The sequence below is a fragment of the Schistocerca piceifrons genome, chromosome 9, assembly GCF_021461385.2.
Source record: "Schistocerca piceifrons isolate TAMUIC-IGC-003096 chromosome 9, iqSchPice1.1, whole genome shotgun sequence".
In the NCBI taxonomy this organism is placed as follows: domain Eukaryota; kingdom Metazoa; phylum Arthropoda; class Insecta; order Orthoptera; family Acrididae; genus Schistocerca; species Schistocerca piceifrons.
The window spans coordinates 28,563,734-28,581,083 of record NC_060146.1 but is presented as its reverse complement, the minus strand read 5'-3'; the positions used below and the strand labels follow the sequence as shown (position 1 = coordinate 28,581,083).

The following is a 17,350-nucleotide window of genomic DNA, read 5'->3' as shown; positions in this document are numbered from 1 at the left end:
GAATCATGATGTCTTTTGTATATTTTTATTTCAATCAGCATAAGAGACACATATTTGCACTTGCTTACTTTCGAAGAAATTTATTGCGCTACTCATTTTTAGCAAAATGAAATGGAAGGTTCACACTTACTCACTCCGTTCCATCCTGATGACAGCAACAGATCACTCTATCGCTCGTGCAGCTCATGTGAGCAACGGAAGTGGACAGGATAGCCGGCGAAAACTCTCTGTACTGATAGCGCCGAAGCGAAGGGGGCGCAACTTCCCGTTAAAAGACCGACAACGAGCGGAACACGAATGAACGCAAGCGAATGAGGACGTAACACGACCGAATGCAGTCGTTCACATCAGAAAGAATGACGGCTCGTTGGCTTCTGTCCACTCTGGTTTAAACCAGGCTTTCTATTGCTTTGTAAAATGAAAACGGAGAGTACGTAGCACAATAAATTGTATCGGTAGCAAAAGTAAGAATCCAAATTTGTCATTCCTTGGGTGTTCGTATTAAGCAGCACATGATAGAAGTGTTTAGCCACGATTTTTGTGTAACCTACCTACATTTACAAAAGAATAACTTTTTTTTATTTTTTTTTAAGAACAAGGGATACTAGGTGAAGAGCTTAAGACGCGAGGGACTGCTGAAAGGCGTAGTATTTTTACATAATAACGTAACGTTCTGTCCACTATACTTAACAATAAACCACCTTATAAATGTGCAAAACAGGAAACTGGTACGGAATGCAGTAGTTTAGAAGTTTCTGGTAAGTTTCTGTGGGACCAAACTGCTGAGGCCATCGGTCCTTAGGCTCACACGCTACTTATTCTAACTTAAACCGACTTACGGTAAGAACGACACACACACGCATGCCCGAGGGAGGACTCCAACTTCCGACAGGGGGAGCCACGCGAACCGTGGCAAGACGCCTCGGACCACTCGGCATGGAATGCGGTACCTACATTGTTTAGCGTACCATAAATGAATCTCAAGAGACAACTATCATACACACATGATTATAAAACGTCGAAAACAATAAAATTGTTTCCCGACTCCGAGTAATTCCGTAACTGTTGCTACATCGGAGTCACACAAGTCAGAATTTTCAACACTGGCCTCTTTCGACGAACGAGTATTAGCATTAAATAAATATTCGTGAATTGGAAACGTCGAGTGAATTGGAACGATGAACGAATCTTTAGACTTTGCGCAAAATAAATGCGCGTCAAAGAAAGTCCCAATTATAACAACAGTCAATAACTGAAATATCTGCCTCTTATGGATGAAATACTGTGTTTTATATTCTCTTGATTTCAGTGAATTAAGTTGTGATTATATGCAGTTACGAGAGTATTTCTTCATGAAATCATTGTAGCTAACGTCATTTTATTCATGAATTTTGGACTCTGCTTACATTTATTTTACGAGTGTTCAGGTCTCTTGATATTTTACTAATGCCGGGAACGCAAAAGTGCAATAACTATTTCGTAAATTAAGTTGAAAAGAGCTAAAAACATTAATCTGTTGGTACATCTAACGTTAAGTGAGCAACGTCTTTCTCGCCGCTAGCAGCGCCAGTGTGACGTCAATTGTCACACTGTACGAACTTCTGCAGCAGCGAGTGTCTTTTGGTTGTGTGTGTTTGACTGTGACAGTGACGCGATTTCTCAGAAAAATTATCGGATCGGCGTCCGGGTACAACGAAAAAAAAAGGGGAGCCAACAAAAGTAAAGCAGTAGCAAAAAAAAAAGTGTGACGAAACGAGAAAACTAATTTACGCCGACAGCAGACGAGCGGACGTGTGTAGCAACGTAACACAAGGAAAATTAAGGCTATGATTTATTACCCAATTATGGCGGCGACCGCCAACGGAGCAGGTGGGCCCCAACGTTTCCGCTAATTTCATTAGTTTTTAAGAGTCTAGAAAGTTACGACGCGGCTCCGGTGATGGGGAATGAAGTATGCCGGGGGCGGAGGCACGGAGAGGCCGCGTGTTGAAACACGGCGTGATGGACGGGGCCGCAGTTGCCTGCACAACAGTGCGGCGGCCCCATTCAACTGTCACCGGCTCTGCGCCCGCCAGTACCATACGGCCGGGCCTCGACGGCTAACCGCCGAGGGACAGCGTACTGGTGCTGTACACGGGTGGCGACCACCTGAGCTGCAACTCAACAGCTGTACCTGATTTACAGAGCAAATAATTTACGCTACCCGAAATGTTTCGCAGTAGCTACGGCGACACGTCGCTACTACAGCTTGGGTTCGATCTGTGACGTCCGTTGGCATTCGTGACGTCATATACAAAGGAAATTATATATATATATATATATTTTACAACACAAACAGAACCTGATCATTACCTTTGTTGACTTCAAAAAGGCGTACGACTCTATCGACCGGAAAACTCTCTTCAAAATTCTAGCAGAATACAAAGTAGACAACAGAACACGGGCTATCATAGAGCAAACTTTAACCAACACAACCTCCAAAGTAAAGTTCTTTGGGGAACTATCAGAGCCCTTTGAAAGTCGCACTGGTGTCCGACAAGGCGATGGCCTCTCATCTCTCCTTTTCAATCTGGTGTTAGATAAGGTCATAAAAGAATGGGAAACATCACAACAGGAGATAACCTTAGGAAACCTACAGATTAAATGCCTGGCTTTTGCAGACGATTTGGCGATTGTCACCAAAGGTATAAAGGAAACAAAAGACGCTATTGAAAAACTGCACGAAATCGCTTCCAAAACTGGACTACAGATTTGTTACGAAAAGACACAATTTATGAGCACAAAGAAACTCTCATCTCTGAACATAAAGTATTGCACGATTTACAAAACGGCAAACTTCAAATACCTCGGTGAAACACTACAAATGAGTGGACATAACAGAGACTCAAACGAAGAAAGAAAGACTAAACTGGACAAGGCATACAAAGTAGTGTGGAACCATTACAACAAGAAGTCTATCTCACAAAAAGCCAAATTACGCCATTACGACACGGTGGTGCTCCCCGAGGCTCTATATGCAGCAGAGACCACACTAATCATAGGGCATACATGTATCAGACAATTAGAAAAAGTAGAACGGAAAATACTTAGGAAAATATTTGGCGCAACTAACAACAATGGAATATGGATCAAGAAACCTACAGAGGAACTGTACAAACATAAGGAGACAATCACAGAAAAGATTAGAAAACGCAGACTACAATTCTATGGACACCTATACAGAATGCCATCACACAAGCTGACCAAACAGATCCTTTGACTGGGTAACCACTAGAAACAACAAATGGGTGGCAGAGGTAGAAAACGACCTGAACCAACTCAACATAACAGCAGACACAATAAACGACAGAATAAAATTCAGAAACATCATTAAGAAAAGTAAACTACATGAGTTACAATGTGACAAACGAACAGGCATAAAATGGACCGAAGAACTCAAGCAAGATCACAGCCAGAAGATGAAAGAAATATGGGCAACCAAAAAGGCAATCAGGATGAAGCCGAAGACACAAAGCCGACAAAAAGCATGGACAGAGGACCGGAAACAGAAACACAGCGAGCGAATGAGGGAAGTTTGGGCAGCAAGGAAGGCAGCAAAAGGAACAGGCCATGTAGTTTAGTCCATATGCGCTCTTTAAGGGCAAAACACCAATTATATATATATATATATATATATATATATATATATATATATATATATATATATATATATCAGCATGCTTCTTTCTCTCAGGGATGTTGTCTTTTCTTATCACTTTTACTTACGTGCACAAGTAAATACGAAACGGGTTCTTGAAGGGCCTCAGTTATTCATGTACCAACTATAGATTTTGAACGTGATGACTAAAATATAGTTGCCGTTAACTGAATTGAATGTAATTTTGTTAACTTCTATTCACTGATTGCAAAGCAAGGCTTGAGAGAATTTCGATTGTTGCCGTGGAGCGGCCAAGATAAAACTTACTGAACTCATGGAATCTGTATAGTTTAAAAACATGAACTTTAACGTAAATTAATTATGTGTTGTAATTTAAAAAGGTTCTTATAACGAAATCTCTCGCATTTACAGTTACTATTAACACTGGAAAATAAATTAATACTTCGGCGCGTAATGGCCGACCAGAGGCTGGATCCGAAGATGAGCTTCTCGCAGCGCAAATTACTGAAAAAATGCTTATTAAAAATAATTAGCCACTGCGAGCATTTGAGGTGACAACTATTACAAAGAAATTCATTTTGTAATAATAATAACGCGTTTATTTTAGCAATAAATACGAATAACTTACATAAAACATGTGTAGCCGCTCAATGGCTGCTTTCCGTGTAGCGAAACAAAACAATGCGTCCACACAAAACACGCCATTCCTCCTCGGCCGTACAATCGCATCTCTTTCGATCCTTTTCTATTTTCATAGACATTAAATAAAGATGGTATCGCTGCATATCAGTTGTTTCAAGAATATTAACTATATCTTTTACACTAATTATATTCATAAAATACGTAAACTACGATTTACAACCGCTAAAAATGCAAATATTTATGTGACGTAGCGTCACAGATCCCGGTGTGGTTCTAGAATTTTTTTTCATCTACATCTACATTTATACTCCGCAAGCCACCCAACGGTGTGTGGCGGAGGGCACTTTACGTGCCACTGTCATTACCTCCCTTTCCTGTTCCAGACGCGTATGGTTCGCGGGAAGAACGACTGTCTGAAAGCCTCCGTGCGCGCTCTAATCTCTTTAATTTTACGTTCGTGATCTCCTCGGGAGGTATAAGTAGGGGGAAAGAATATATTCGATACCTCATCCAGAAACGCACCCTCTCGAAACCTGGCGAGCAAGCTACACCGCGATGCAGAGCGCCTCTCTTGCAGAGTCTGCCACTTTAGTTTGTTAAACATCTCCGTAACGCTATCACGCTTACCAAATAACCCTGTGACGAAACGCGCCGCTCTTCTTTGGATCTTCTCTATCTCCTCCGTCAACCCGATCTGGTACGGATCCCACACTGATGAGCAATACTCAAGTATAGGTCGAACGAGTGTTTTGTAAGCCACCTCCTTTGTTGATGGACTACATTTTCTAAGGACTCTCCCAATGAATCTCAACCTGGCACCCGCCTTACCAACAATTAATTTTATATGATCATTCCACTTCAAATCGTTCCGCACGCATAGCCCCAGATATTTTACAGAAGTAACTGCTACCAGTATTTGTTCCGCTATCATATAATCATACAATAAAGGATCCTTCTTTCTATGTATTCGCAATACATTACATTTGTCTATGTTAAGGGTCAGTTGCCACTCCCTGCACCAAGTGCCTATCCGCTGCAGATCTTCTTGCATTTCACTACAATTTTCTAATGCTGCAACTTCTCTGTATACTACAGCATCATCCGCGAAAAGCCGCATGGAACTTCCTACACTATCTACTAGGTCATTTATATATATTGTGAAAATCAATGGTCCCATAACACTCCCCTGTGGCACGCCAGAGGTTACTTTAACGTCTGTAGACGTCTCTCCATTGAGAACAACATGCTGTGTTCTGTTTGCTAAAAACTCTTCAATCCAGCCACACAGCTGGTCTGATATTCCGTAGGCTCTTACTTTGTTTATCAGGCGACAGTGCGGAACTGTATCGAACGCCTTCCGGAATTCAAGAAAAATAGCATCTGCCTGGGAGCCTGTATCTAATATTTTCTGGGTCTCATGAACAAATAAAGCGAGTTGTGTCTCACACGATCGCTGTTTCCGGAATCCATGTTGATTCCTACGTAGTAGATTCTGGGTTTCCAAAAACGACATGATACTCGAGCAAAAATCGTGTTCTAAAATTCTACAACAGATCGACGTCAGAGATATAGGTCTATAGTTTTGCGCATCTGCTCGACGACCCTTCTTGAAGACTGGGACTACCTGTGCTCTTTTCCAATCATTTGGAACCTTCCGTTCCTCTAGAGACTTGTGGTACACGGCTGTTAGAAGAGGGGCAAGTTCTTTCGCGTAGTCTGTGTAGAATCGAATTGGTATCCCGTCAGGTCCAGTGGACTTTCCTCTGTTGAGTGACTCCAGTTGCTTTTCTATTCCTTGGACACTTATTTCGATGTCAGCCATTTTTTCGTTTGTCCGAGGATTTAGAGAAGGAACTGCAGTGCGGTCTTCCTCTGTGAACCAGCTTTGGAAAAAGGTGTTTAGTATTTCAGCTTTACGCGTGTCATCCTCTGTTTCAATGCCATCATCATCCCGGAGTGTCTGGATATGCTGTTTCGAGCCACTTACTGATTTAACGTTAAGACCGGAACTTCCTAGGATTTTCTGTCAAGTCGGTACATAGAATTTTACTTTCGAATTCACTGAACGCTTCATGCACAGCCCTCCTTACGCTAACTTTGACATCGTTTAGCTTCTGTTTGTCTGAGAGGTTTTGGCTGCGTATAAACTTGGAGTGAAGTTCTCTTTGCTTTCTCAGTAGTTTCCTAACTTTGTTGTTGTACCACGGTGGGTTTTTCCCGTCCCTCACAGTTTTACTCGGCACGTACCTGTCTAAAACGCGTTTTACGATTGCCTTGAACTTTTTCCATAAACACTCAACATTGTCAGTGACGGAACAGAAATTTTCGTTTTGATCTGTTAGGTAGTCTGAAACCTGCCTTCTATTGCTCTTGCTAAACAGATAAACCTTCCTCCCTTTTTTTATATTCCTATTAACTTCCATATTCAGGGATGCTGCAACGGCCTTATGATCACTGATTCCCTGTTCTGCACATACAGAGTCGAAAAGTTCGGGTCTGTTTGTTATCAGTAGGTCCAAGATGTTATCTCCACGAGTCGGTTCTCTGTTTAACTGCTCGTGTTAATTTTCGGACAGTGCACTCAGTATAATGTCACTCGATGCTCTGTCCCTACCACCCGTCCTAAACATCTGAGTGTCCCAGTCTATATCTGGTAAATTGAAATCTACACCTAAGACTATAACATGCTGAGAAAATTTATGTGAAATGTATTCCAAATTTTCTCTCAGTTGTTCTGCCACTAATGCTGCTGAGTCGGGAGGTCGGTGCAAGGAGCCAATTATTAACCTAGCTCGGTTGTTGAGTGTAACCTCCACCAATAATAATTCGCAGGAACTATCCACTTCTGCTTCACTATAGGATAAACTACTACTAACAGCGACGAACACTCCACCACCGGTTGCATGGAATCTATCCTTTCTAAACACCGTCTGTACCTTTGTAAAAATTTCGGCAGAATTTATCTCTGGCTTCAGCCAGCTTTCTGTACCTATAACGATTTCAGCTTCGGTGCTTTCTATCAGCGCTTGAAGTTCCGGTACTTTACCAACGCAGCTTCGACAGTTTACAATTACAATACCGATCGCTGCTTGGTCCCCGCATATCCTGACTTTGCCCCGCACCCGTTGAGGCTGTTGCCCTTTCTGTACTTGCCCAAGGCCATCTAACCTAAAATACCGCCCAGCCCACGCCACACAATCCCTGCTGCCCGTGTAGCCGCTTGTTGCGTGTAGTGGACTCCTGACCTATCCAGCGGAACCCGAAAGCCCACCACCCTATGGCGCAAGTCGAGGAATCTGCAGCTCACACGGTCGGAGAACCGTCTCAGCCTCTGATTCAGACCCTCCACTCGGCTCTGTACCAAAGGTCCGCAGTCAGTCCTGTCGACGATGCTGCAGATGGTGAGCTCTGCTTTCATCCCGCTAGCGAGACTGGCAGTCTTCACCAAATCAGATAGCCGCCGGAAGCCAGAGAGGATTTCCTCCGTTCCATAGCGACACACATCATTGGTACCGACATGAGCGACCACCTGCAGATGGGTGCACCCTGTACCCTTCATGGCATCCGGAAGGACCCTTTCCACATCTGGAATGACTCCCCCCCGGTATGCACACGGAGTGCACATTGGTTTTCTTCCCCTCTCTTGCTGCCATATCCCTGAGGGGCCCCATTACGCGCCTGACGTTGGAACTCCCAACTACCAGTAAGCCCACCCTCTGCGACCGCCCGGATCTTGCAGACTGAGGGGCAACCTCTGGAACAGGACAAGCAGCCATGTCAGGCCGAAGATCAGTATCAGCCTGAGACAGAGCCTGAAACCGGTTCGTCAGACAAACTGGAGAGGCCTTCCGTTCAGCCCTCCGGAATGTCTTTCGCCCCCCGCCACACCTTGAGACGACCTCCCACTCAACCACAGGTGAGGGATCAGCCTCAATGCGGGGAGTATCCCGGGCAACCACAGTCGTAGTCCGATCGGGGGATGCGTGGGACGAGCTGGCCGTCCCCGACAAACCCGCATCCGTACCCGCACAGTGATGCCCATTGGCAACAGCCTCAAGCTGTGTGACCGAAGCCAACACTGCCTGAAGCTGGGAGCGAAGGGATGCCAACTCAGCCTGCATCCGAACACAGCAGTTGCAGTCCGTAAGTTACTGCGATTTTTCCCTGTGTCCTACGAGGGTTGGAACTGTAATAGTGGCAACTACTTATTTACAGTTCGTACAAAATAGATACGTGTTTCAAAGTTTTACTGACCTTCAAAGTAGTCACCAGCATTGTGTACAACCCGTTTCCAGCGATGTGGAAGCCGTAGGATACTCTTAGCAGTGCCATTTGTGTTGACCGTTGGAGCGGCGCGGTCTGTTGCGCGACGAATTTGTAGCAGTTCTCAAGCGAATGCCGTGAAGCGTTTCCTTCAGTTTAGAAATCGAGTTGAATTCACGGGGGCTGAAGTCAGGGGAGTGCAGTAGGTGGTGTACCACTTAGCAGTCTCATCAGTCTAACAGCTTGCACTGTACGTGCTTGAGCATTGTCCTGCAAAATGATGGTAAGGTCCTGCAGAAAGTGTCATCACTCTATGCTGTTCATTTTTGGAACAAAACCTACGACCAGCTTAGAGACAGAAGTACCCGTTAGGAGAGTGAGGCGAAATTGGGCGTTAATGGGATATGACAGCAGCGAATGGCGCGAGTGGCTTTTGCTATCAGCACGCCATGGCCTGCAGCACCTCGGTTCGACCCTAGACGACTGGAAAACGAAGACCTGGCCAGATGAGTCCCTGTTTCAGTTGCTGAGAGCTAATGTCGGGGTTCGAGTGTGACGCACCGCCACGAAGCTCTTGACCCAGACTGTCAACAAAGCTCTGTGGTGGGTCCATAACGGTGTGGGCTGGATTCTCGGCTACTTTCCTCTACTTGGAGACCACTCGCAGCCATTCATAGACTTCCTGCTTCCAAACAGCAACGCAGTTTTTGCGGATGACAATGTGCCGTGTCACTTATTCGCAACTGGCTTGAAGAACTCTCTGCACAGTTCGAGCGAATGATTTGGCCACCTCAGCCTCGCAAACTGAACCCCACCGAAGATGCACGCGATTAATCGAGAGGTCAGTTCGTGCACAAAGTAGTGCACTGGCCACACTTTCGCTGTTATGGACGGAAATAGAGGCAGCAGGAGTCACTATTTCCGCAGGGGATTTGCAACCACTTGTTGAGTCGATGCCACGTCGCGTTCCCGCACTGTGGTCGACAAAAGCAAGTCCGATACGATATCAGGAGGCACCCCACGACTTTTGTGATCCCACTGTCTGCGATGTCTTTCGGCAGTTCATCATGTCTTCTGCTGTTTAGTATCTAATAACCGTTAAAAAACGATATTCCTCAATAAATTCGTAAGGGTTCAAGGAAATCGTGACTAGGCAGTCCTGTAATACAGCGTCGCACACCACTTGAACTCCTTAGGAAACCCACAGAATGACAGCTTTCAAAATCTGACCTCCTGTTTTTGTTATTGCTACAATTAATTGCTCTACATACTGTTCGTTTTGTACAAACTGTGTTACAAATCGATATAAATGGTACTGTAGGCATCCATCAGATATCGAATTCAACAGTGCAGTTTACTGTTCAGTTGGTGCACTTCTATCTCGTGCATAACAAAAATGAAGAGCAGTGTGACGACAGTATGTAGTGTGGTACTTTTAAATGGTTAAGGTATGCGTCCACTGACCGCAGTGACGCAGTAGTTGGTCTCATTCCCAGGTAGCTGCAGAGGGTTGGGCACGTCTGCCTCGACCATCTGACTCAACCAGTCACGTAACGCGTTTTTGTATATGACTGGCAATGCCGCAACTCTATACTCGACTGTAAATATCGTTTGCATTTCACAGTCGGTTGCTGGCTACACTGGTGGCAGGTGTCGGGCACCTCCTTTCGCCGACTTTACCGTAACTTACTGGCCAACAGAGAAACGTCTCGCTCAGCTGTGTGCCCAGCCCAGCTGATTACTACGATCTCACTTCTCGTCCTGTTAATGACAATTACTGTTGTTGTTTCTACTGTTGTGAAGTCTGTTCAGAAGCAGCTGAAGACACAATATGTTGTCACTGAATAGCACTGTTTCGTTTACGAAAATCATGTTGTTTACACACTAGTGCTGATCCCTCAGTCGAAGCCAGTCCATGTTTTGCGAAACAGTGTTTCATAATATAAGTTGAAGAGCATCAGAGATAATGTTCACATGTCGTGCGCTCCAGTCTTCATTTGGTTGATTTGCTTGCAGTACAGTCTTTCATTCGTGTTCATGTGTTTGCGGTACTTCTGTTGTTTACATGTGCCTCCACAAGATATTTCTGTGTGCAAACGTGTTCATCTAAGAACTTTTAACAGCAGTAGTCTGAGAAATCAAGGTGCAAGTGTCTCATTTAAAACAAAATTAGAGAAGATCACAGTGAATGTATGTTTTTTCCATAAAGTTGTCAAATATTAGGAAACACACGTAACAAAAATAATTTACCAAGTATTTTTACATATCATTAACATCATGTTAGAAAACATGTTAAGATATGTCAACAAAAGAATGTGAATGTCTCGATTTTTATCTGAGAGACTCCGTGTGTGTAAGGAGCGGGGGCGGTGATCACCAATCATCATTCATTCAGTATTTGCTTCTGATGAAGCCATCTATTTGTATTATAACTAATTTCTCTGTTTCTCATTTCTGTTGCAGGTCGCAGCCCAATTCCACACCCTCCATCAGCAACCAGGGAAGTGATAGAACTGTTCGAATGAAGAACATTAGGAGCTTCTTGAACTGTTGCTGCCGGTCTTACGTTAGTGACTGAGTGGCATCTACAGTAGATAGTGATTACCCGGCAACTGGACTGGACGTGACGTGAAAGATTGTGTTTCTTTTTATACGAGCATTATATTTTTATACGAACAGTTTGGTGTAGTTTCGCAAATTACATTCAGTTTTATGCAGACTTTTTTTATAATATTGGAGTTAGTTATCACCGCTGTAACATATTTCATGGGAAAATTGCTTTAATAGGGAGGTTGGCACAGAGTAGAACATATCGAAAGGTTTCAAGCTTTAATACAGTGGGCAGTAGGTAAGCGTCTTTGTCATAAAATCGTCTGAGGTTATTCGGCCTAGCGAGCGCAGGGCAATTAGGCAAAGAAGTTAGTGGGCGTGCCGAGCAGAAACCACTCGGCTGCGTAGTTTGACAGGAAGGAGGAGTCCCTGGCGGCTGACAAGGTGGCGGCAAAGCGAGGCGCCAGCATGTACAACCTGAACGTGAACGTGAACCTGACGCCCGGCGGCGTCGGGGGCGGGCCCGCCGGCCTGCTGGGGGTGGAGGGCGCGTGCACCACCCCCAAGACGCCCGAGATCCTCAACTCGCTGATCGCCATGTCCAACCCGTTCGACGGCTACCCCACGGCGGCCGGCGGCGGCGCCGGCGTGCGCGGCGCCGGCGTCGCCGGGGGCGGCGTCGCGGGGGGCGGCGTCGGGGGCGGGCCGCGCATCGCCTCCGTGCCCCCGGGTCACAGCAGCCTCGGTGACGGCGGCTGCGCCAGCGGCGGCGGATCTGCGTCGCGGTCGCCTCTGTCCAGCCCCACAGGTAAGTGCCGTACACCGACCGGCCGGGACATTACGACCACCTACCCAGTAGCCCGGACGTCGGCCGACGGCAGCGACGCGTCGTGGCGCGGAAACAGTGAGGTCCGGGTAGGCAGCTGGCGCCACATCTGCACTCACACGTCACCTAATTCCGGGCAGGGGCGATGAGCTCTGACGCCACGTTCAACCATCTCCAGGATCGATCGGATTGAGATATGTCGAGTTGGGGGGCTAGCACATCAAATGGAACTCGCCACTGCGTTCCCCGAACCACTCCATCACACTCCTGGCCGTGTGACGTGGCTCGTTATCCTGCTGAAAAATGCCACTGCCGTCGGAAAACGTGACCGTCACGAAGGGGCGTAAGTAGTGTGCAGCCAGTGTACGATACCCCTTAGCCATCGTAGTGCCGTGCACGAGCTCCTCTGCACCCACGGGTGCCCACACGAATGTTCCCCAGAGCATCGTGGAGCCGCCGCCAGCTCGTCTCCTTCCTGCAGCGCAGGTGTCAAGGAGCAGTTTCCCTGGAAGACGACGGATTCGCACACTCCGATCGGCACGATGGAGAAGCTATCGGGATTCATCAAAACGTGGAACGCTCTGCCACTGTCCAAATGTCCAGTGGCGACGGTCGCGTGCCCATTTTGGTCGTAGCTGGCGATGTCGTGGTGTTAACATCGGATCACGTATAGGTCGACGGCTGTGCAGGCCCACCAGTGTTCGCTGCACTGTGTGTTCAGACACACTTGTACTCCGGCCAGCGTTAAAGTGATGCTAGTTCCGCCACAGTCAGGCGCCTGTCCTGTCTTACAAGTCTGCCCAGCCCACGACGTCCGACATCTGTGATGAGGGGCGATCGCCCAACCCCACGACGTCTGGACGCGGTCTCACCTCTGTTTTGCCGCTTGTTAAAGACACTCATTAGAGCACTCCTCGATCCGACAAGTGGCGCAGTTTTCGCAGTGGTCGTGCCGAGCCTCCGGGCCACCACAATCTGCCCTCGGCCGAACCCAGACAGATCTCACATCTTCCCCACTCTACACGCTCGCTGCGTGTGTCTGACTAGCAGTCGTTCCTCGGCAGGTGGCGCTGCTACCTACTGGACGGGTTTGTATAGATAGTAGGTCGGTGGTCGTAATGTTCTGGCTGATTATTGTACCTTACTACTCTGATAACAACACCATCGCATAACCAGGATAAACATCGCCCTTCTATGGATTACTGGGTGGCACGATCCATTACTGATTAACGTGTCTGCAGTTGTCGGTTTCCGAAAACTTCCGCATATCATTTGGTAGCGTTGTTCATTAAATAGGGTCCCGGTAGCTGTAGTTACCCTCATCACTCGCAGGGTATCAAATACGATACTTTTAGTTTTTATTCTCTGACACATATGCAGTTGAACTTTGCGTGGCCTGTGGTATCATGTAAACAGACTTCGCCACTTGCGGCAGCTGACTTATTCGTTCTTCTGCCGAACAATATGAGGGGTCAACACTAATTGTTCAAATGTGTGCGAAATCTTATGGGACTTAACTGCTAAGGTCATCAGTCCCTAAGCTTACACACTACTAAACCTAAATTATCCTAAGGACAAACACACACACCCATGCCCGAGGGAGGACTCGAACCTCCGCCGGGACCAGCCGCACAGTCTACGGCTGCTCGGCTAATCCCGCGCGGCAACACTAATTGGAAGGTTCGGATTCCCCGACTGCACAGCACGTCTCGGCGAAATAAAGGTAAAGACATTTGTTTTTCTAATTACATGTGTTTTCACACGCTTTGATATTATATTAAAACTGTGCAGATATCCCTCAGTTAATAGCGAACTGTAAATTAATGCTATAACGGATTATCGACTTTAAACTGGAAGGTACCATATGTGATACCTCGCGACTCGATGCCAACTTTGTTTACGTAGCTGAATTGTGGTTTTATTTTTTTTCCTCGTCGTCACCGGGCTTGATTGATAAATAGATCATTGAGTTCGTTGACAGAAATAATCCAGATGAGTCTAACACAGAGTTTGATGAACCTGATGACGAAGATGACACTTTGCTGCAAACTGATCAAAAGTGAAGAAGGGCATAAGAAGAGGAAATTGGGCATCTTGCTCAAAATCCAGAAAGAGTTCTGGAAGCATGCAAATGAGAAACAATAATGTTTGCCATTTTCAGTTTCCCAGTAACTTCCAATCTAACATCACTGCCAGCAACTGAGCAGTCACAGACGAACTCAAGAAGCCATTTGAATATACTTCCAAATACTGTCTCGGTTCATTTTTTGAGGATTTGTCTCATTTCACAAATATTAGGAGTTTCATAAAAACAGGAAAATAGCTTCATTCTACTATAGGGAAAGTGCACAATTTTTGGGGAGTCAGTATTGTTGCAACACTTTTGGGCGTACCACAACGAAGAATGTGCTGGGAAAGGACAACTAGGTACATACTAACTGCAGACAATGTTTCAGGGGACTGTGTTTAAATTCTAAGGAATTAACTGCCATCGGTTGAGGACCTACAACTGCTGAATGTTTAGATACCAAGTTTGTAGAAGAGGCGAGGCTAATCGAATGTTGCGCGAACATTGAACCAGACAAACGCGCAGCGCCTCCCGGCATGCCTTGCTCGTCAAACGACGCTAGCCGGCTGGGCCAGAGCAGCTGTTCGAGGGCTGCGGTCTCGTACGTTAATTTAACGGGACGCGCAAGATTCGAGTTTTCTAAAACGGTTGAGAAGTGCCACGTACAGAGCAGCATATGTTACATCTGAGCACACACTGCAATCGTGCGAAAGATACGCAAAATCGGTGGGTGACCGTTTGCGTTCTTGCTTCCCTTGTAAGAGCGAATATTTTAGTGTCCGAGAATATGGCACCTGTTCGATTGCGAGGCGGTGTAATCGTTAACAGTAAGTCACCAGAATTCTTCCCGGTCGACGTCGTCTGTAGAGAAGCGACTGGAGGCCCTGAGGAAGGCTGCTGTGAAAACTGAGTTGCTCGTTTGTTTGTGTGTACGCAGGCACCCCGCCGTCGGTGCAGCACATGTGTTCGCAGCTGATCAAGGACAGCCTCAAGATGACCATCCAGAAGAAGCGGGAGGCGACCGGCTCGGCGCTGCTGGACGACGGGGCGTACGGTCCGGAGCGAGGGCCCAAGGCGGCCAAGCGCGAGGGCGACGACGAGGTACGTACTCCAGTGTCCACACCTCTCCAGCACGGCCGTCAGCGGAAATCTTCCCAACAGGGGGCATAATTATAAAACTGCCCATTTTGATATAACTGACAAGGAGAATACGGCAAGTGCCATGACACAGTTTCCCAGAAACTTCGCTGGAGGAGGAGTCACAATAAGCCAACACTTGCCTTGCCTCGGCTTATCCGTGGGTACTCCACCGTTCCTGAGAAAACGACGGTCAAAGTCTTCCACGTACTTTAGGCGCCTCTCAGCGATTAAGTAGTTACCTTCGTGGCCTCACACTTTTGAACAACTTTTTATTTTTGTTTCTCATTTTTATCTTCCCGTGTCCGTAAACGAATGTTTTCCGACGTATACTGAAATAACGTTCTCCGTACTCGTCAGCTGATTGTATGTCTGGTAAATGGATTAAAGAAAATGAGAAAATTATTTGAAATTTCTTTGAATTACTTGGAACTCCTTTAGTGTATCATCATTCGTGATCAACAACAAGCACCAGTTTTTTGTTAAAGTGATCCTTTACGCCTGGTTTGCCATGAAATTACTGCCAACACGTGAAATATCGAGCCGTGTTGACGGCGCGTCTTTCCCGGGTGAGATTCCTACGAAGAAATGTATCACCGTGGCAAACGTACCTTCGCGCGAGCCTCGTCGTGTTCGGAATTCCTTTGTTCCGAATGTCTCTGCGATCGATATTCTCCAAAGGAATGCACCAAATCTTCCTGAACAATAAACAACAATAATTAATGGCAGAATTAAGTACAAGAACATGATAATTTAAAAAGATTGTAACCCTCGAAAATACCATAGACAAGTACATTATACGAGGTATGTCCACAAAGTAACTTCCGTTTGGTTATATAAAACAAACGTGTACAGATACAGCAAAAATATTTATTGTACAAAAATCTACAACTGTTAAACTACTCTTCTACATAGCTTCCGAAATTTTGTATGCCTTCTTCGTAGGTTGCCTCTTGTGTATTCAACCACGTCGCAACTTGTTCTTTCAGCCCATCATCACTGAAGTCTTGACCACCGAGGACAGATGTTAGGTGTAAGAAGAGATGAAAGTCGCTAGGAGCGAGGTCCGGGCTGCACGGAGGACGATCAAACGCGTCCCAGTGAAATTCCTACAAGAGTTGTTTGGTCACATTCGCCCTGTAAGGTCGGGAATTACCGTGGGAAAAAACAACACGTTTTGACAGCAATCCTCGGCGCTTGTTCTGTATTGCGCGGCGCAATTTCTTAATGGTTTTGCAGTAACCATGTGCATTGATTGTTTGGCCTCGTGGTAAGAAATCAATCAGCAAAATGCCTTTTCTGTCCCAAAAAACGGTGCACATGACTTTTCGAGGCGTCATAATTTACTTAGGCTTAACCTTCGTTTGGGATGAAGTGTGCCTCCATTCCACTGACTGCCGTTTTGTTTCAGGGGAGTCGTACGATACCCAAGCTTCATCCCCCGTGAATATCCGAGAAAGAAAACCATCGCCTTCTTCATTGTAGCGTGTCAAAAACTGAAATGCACTGCCCATCCGTTGTTTTTTGTGTTGTTCACTAAGAATTTTCGGTATCCAATGTGAGCAAAGTTTTCCAAATTTTAGCTTTGCAGTAACAATTTCATGAATTAGTGATCGTGAGATTTGCGGAACTTCCACAGGAAGGGGCTTAATCTTCTCTTCAGTTGTGTGAACCAGTTCATCAATAACCACACACGGGCATCCACTTCGTTCTTCACCGTGCACTTGACTATGTTCTTCACTGAACAGTCTGACCCATCTTCTACCCATTGAATTTTGTCCGTAAACCTCGCAGATTTGCGGATGAATTTCCTTTGGTTTAACTTCCTTTGGATTTAGAAAACGAATCACAGATCTGATTTCACACGCGGCGGCATTTTCAATTACGGCTGACATTATAAAGAAGCACAACAAAGCACACCTCGGCAGCGGCGATCTGAAAATGGCGTACATGTCTTCTCCTCGAGTCAGAGCAACCGCCGCGCATGCTTGCATCTGCGGTCGTAGCGCTGCCGCGGATAGAAATAGAAACGGAACTTACTTTGTGGACGACCGTCGTAATTATTGTGAAACGCAGTCCGCCTGCCAGTTGATTGGTAACGTGCTTGTCTCCCATGCAGCGGGCCAGGTATCGATGCCCGGCCGGGCTGGAGATCTCTCCGCTCGTTGACTGGGTGTTAGAGAGTCCTCACCACCATTTCTTCGCC

General features: G+C 46.1%; 1 protein-coding gene across 1 annotated transcript in view; it reads left to right on the top strand.

Annotated features, from left to right (window-relative positions):
* The window catches only part of LOC124716667 (activating transcription factor 3), a 537,090-nt gene that overhangs the window by 495,704 nt on the left and 24,036 nt on the right, over window positions 1-17,350 (top strand). Inside the window, exons 2-4 of the mRNA XM_047243205.1 lie at window positions 11,027-11,761; window positions 11,792-11,921; window positions 14,945-15,108. Of these exons, the coding sequence (XP_047099161.1) occupies window positions 11,582-11,761; window positions 11,792-11,921; window positions 14,945-15,108 (474 nt within the window). The 5' untranslated portion in view covers window positions 11,027-11,581. The remainder of the gene's footprint in view (window positions 1-11,026; window positions 11,762-11,791; window positions 11,922-14,944; window positions 15,109-17,350) is intronic.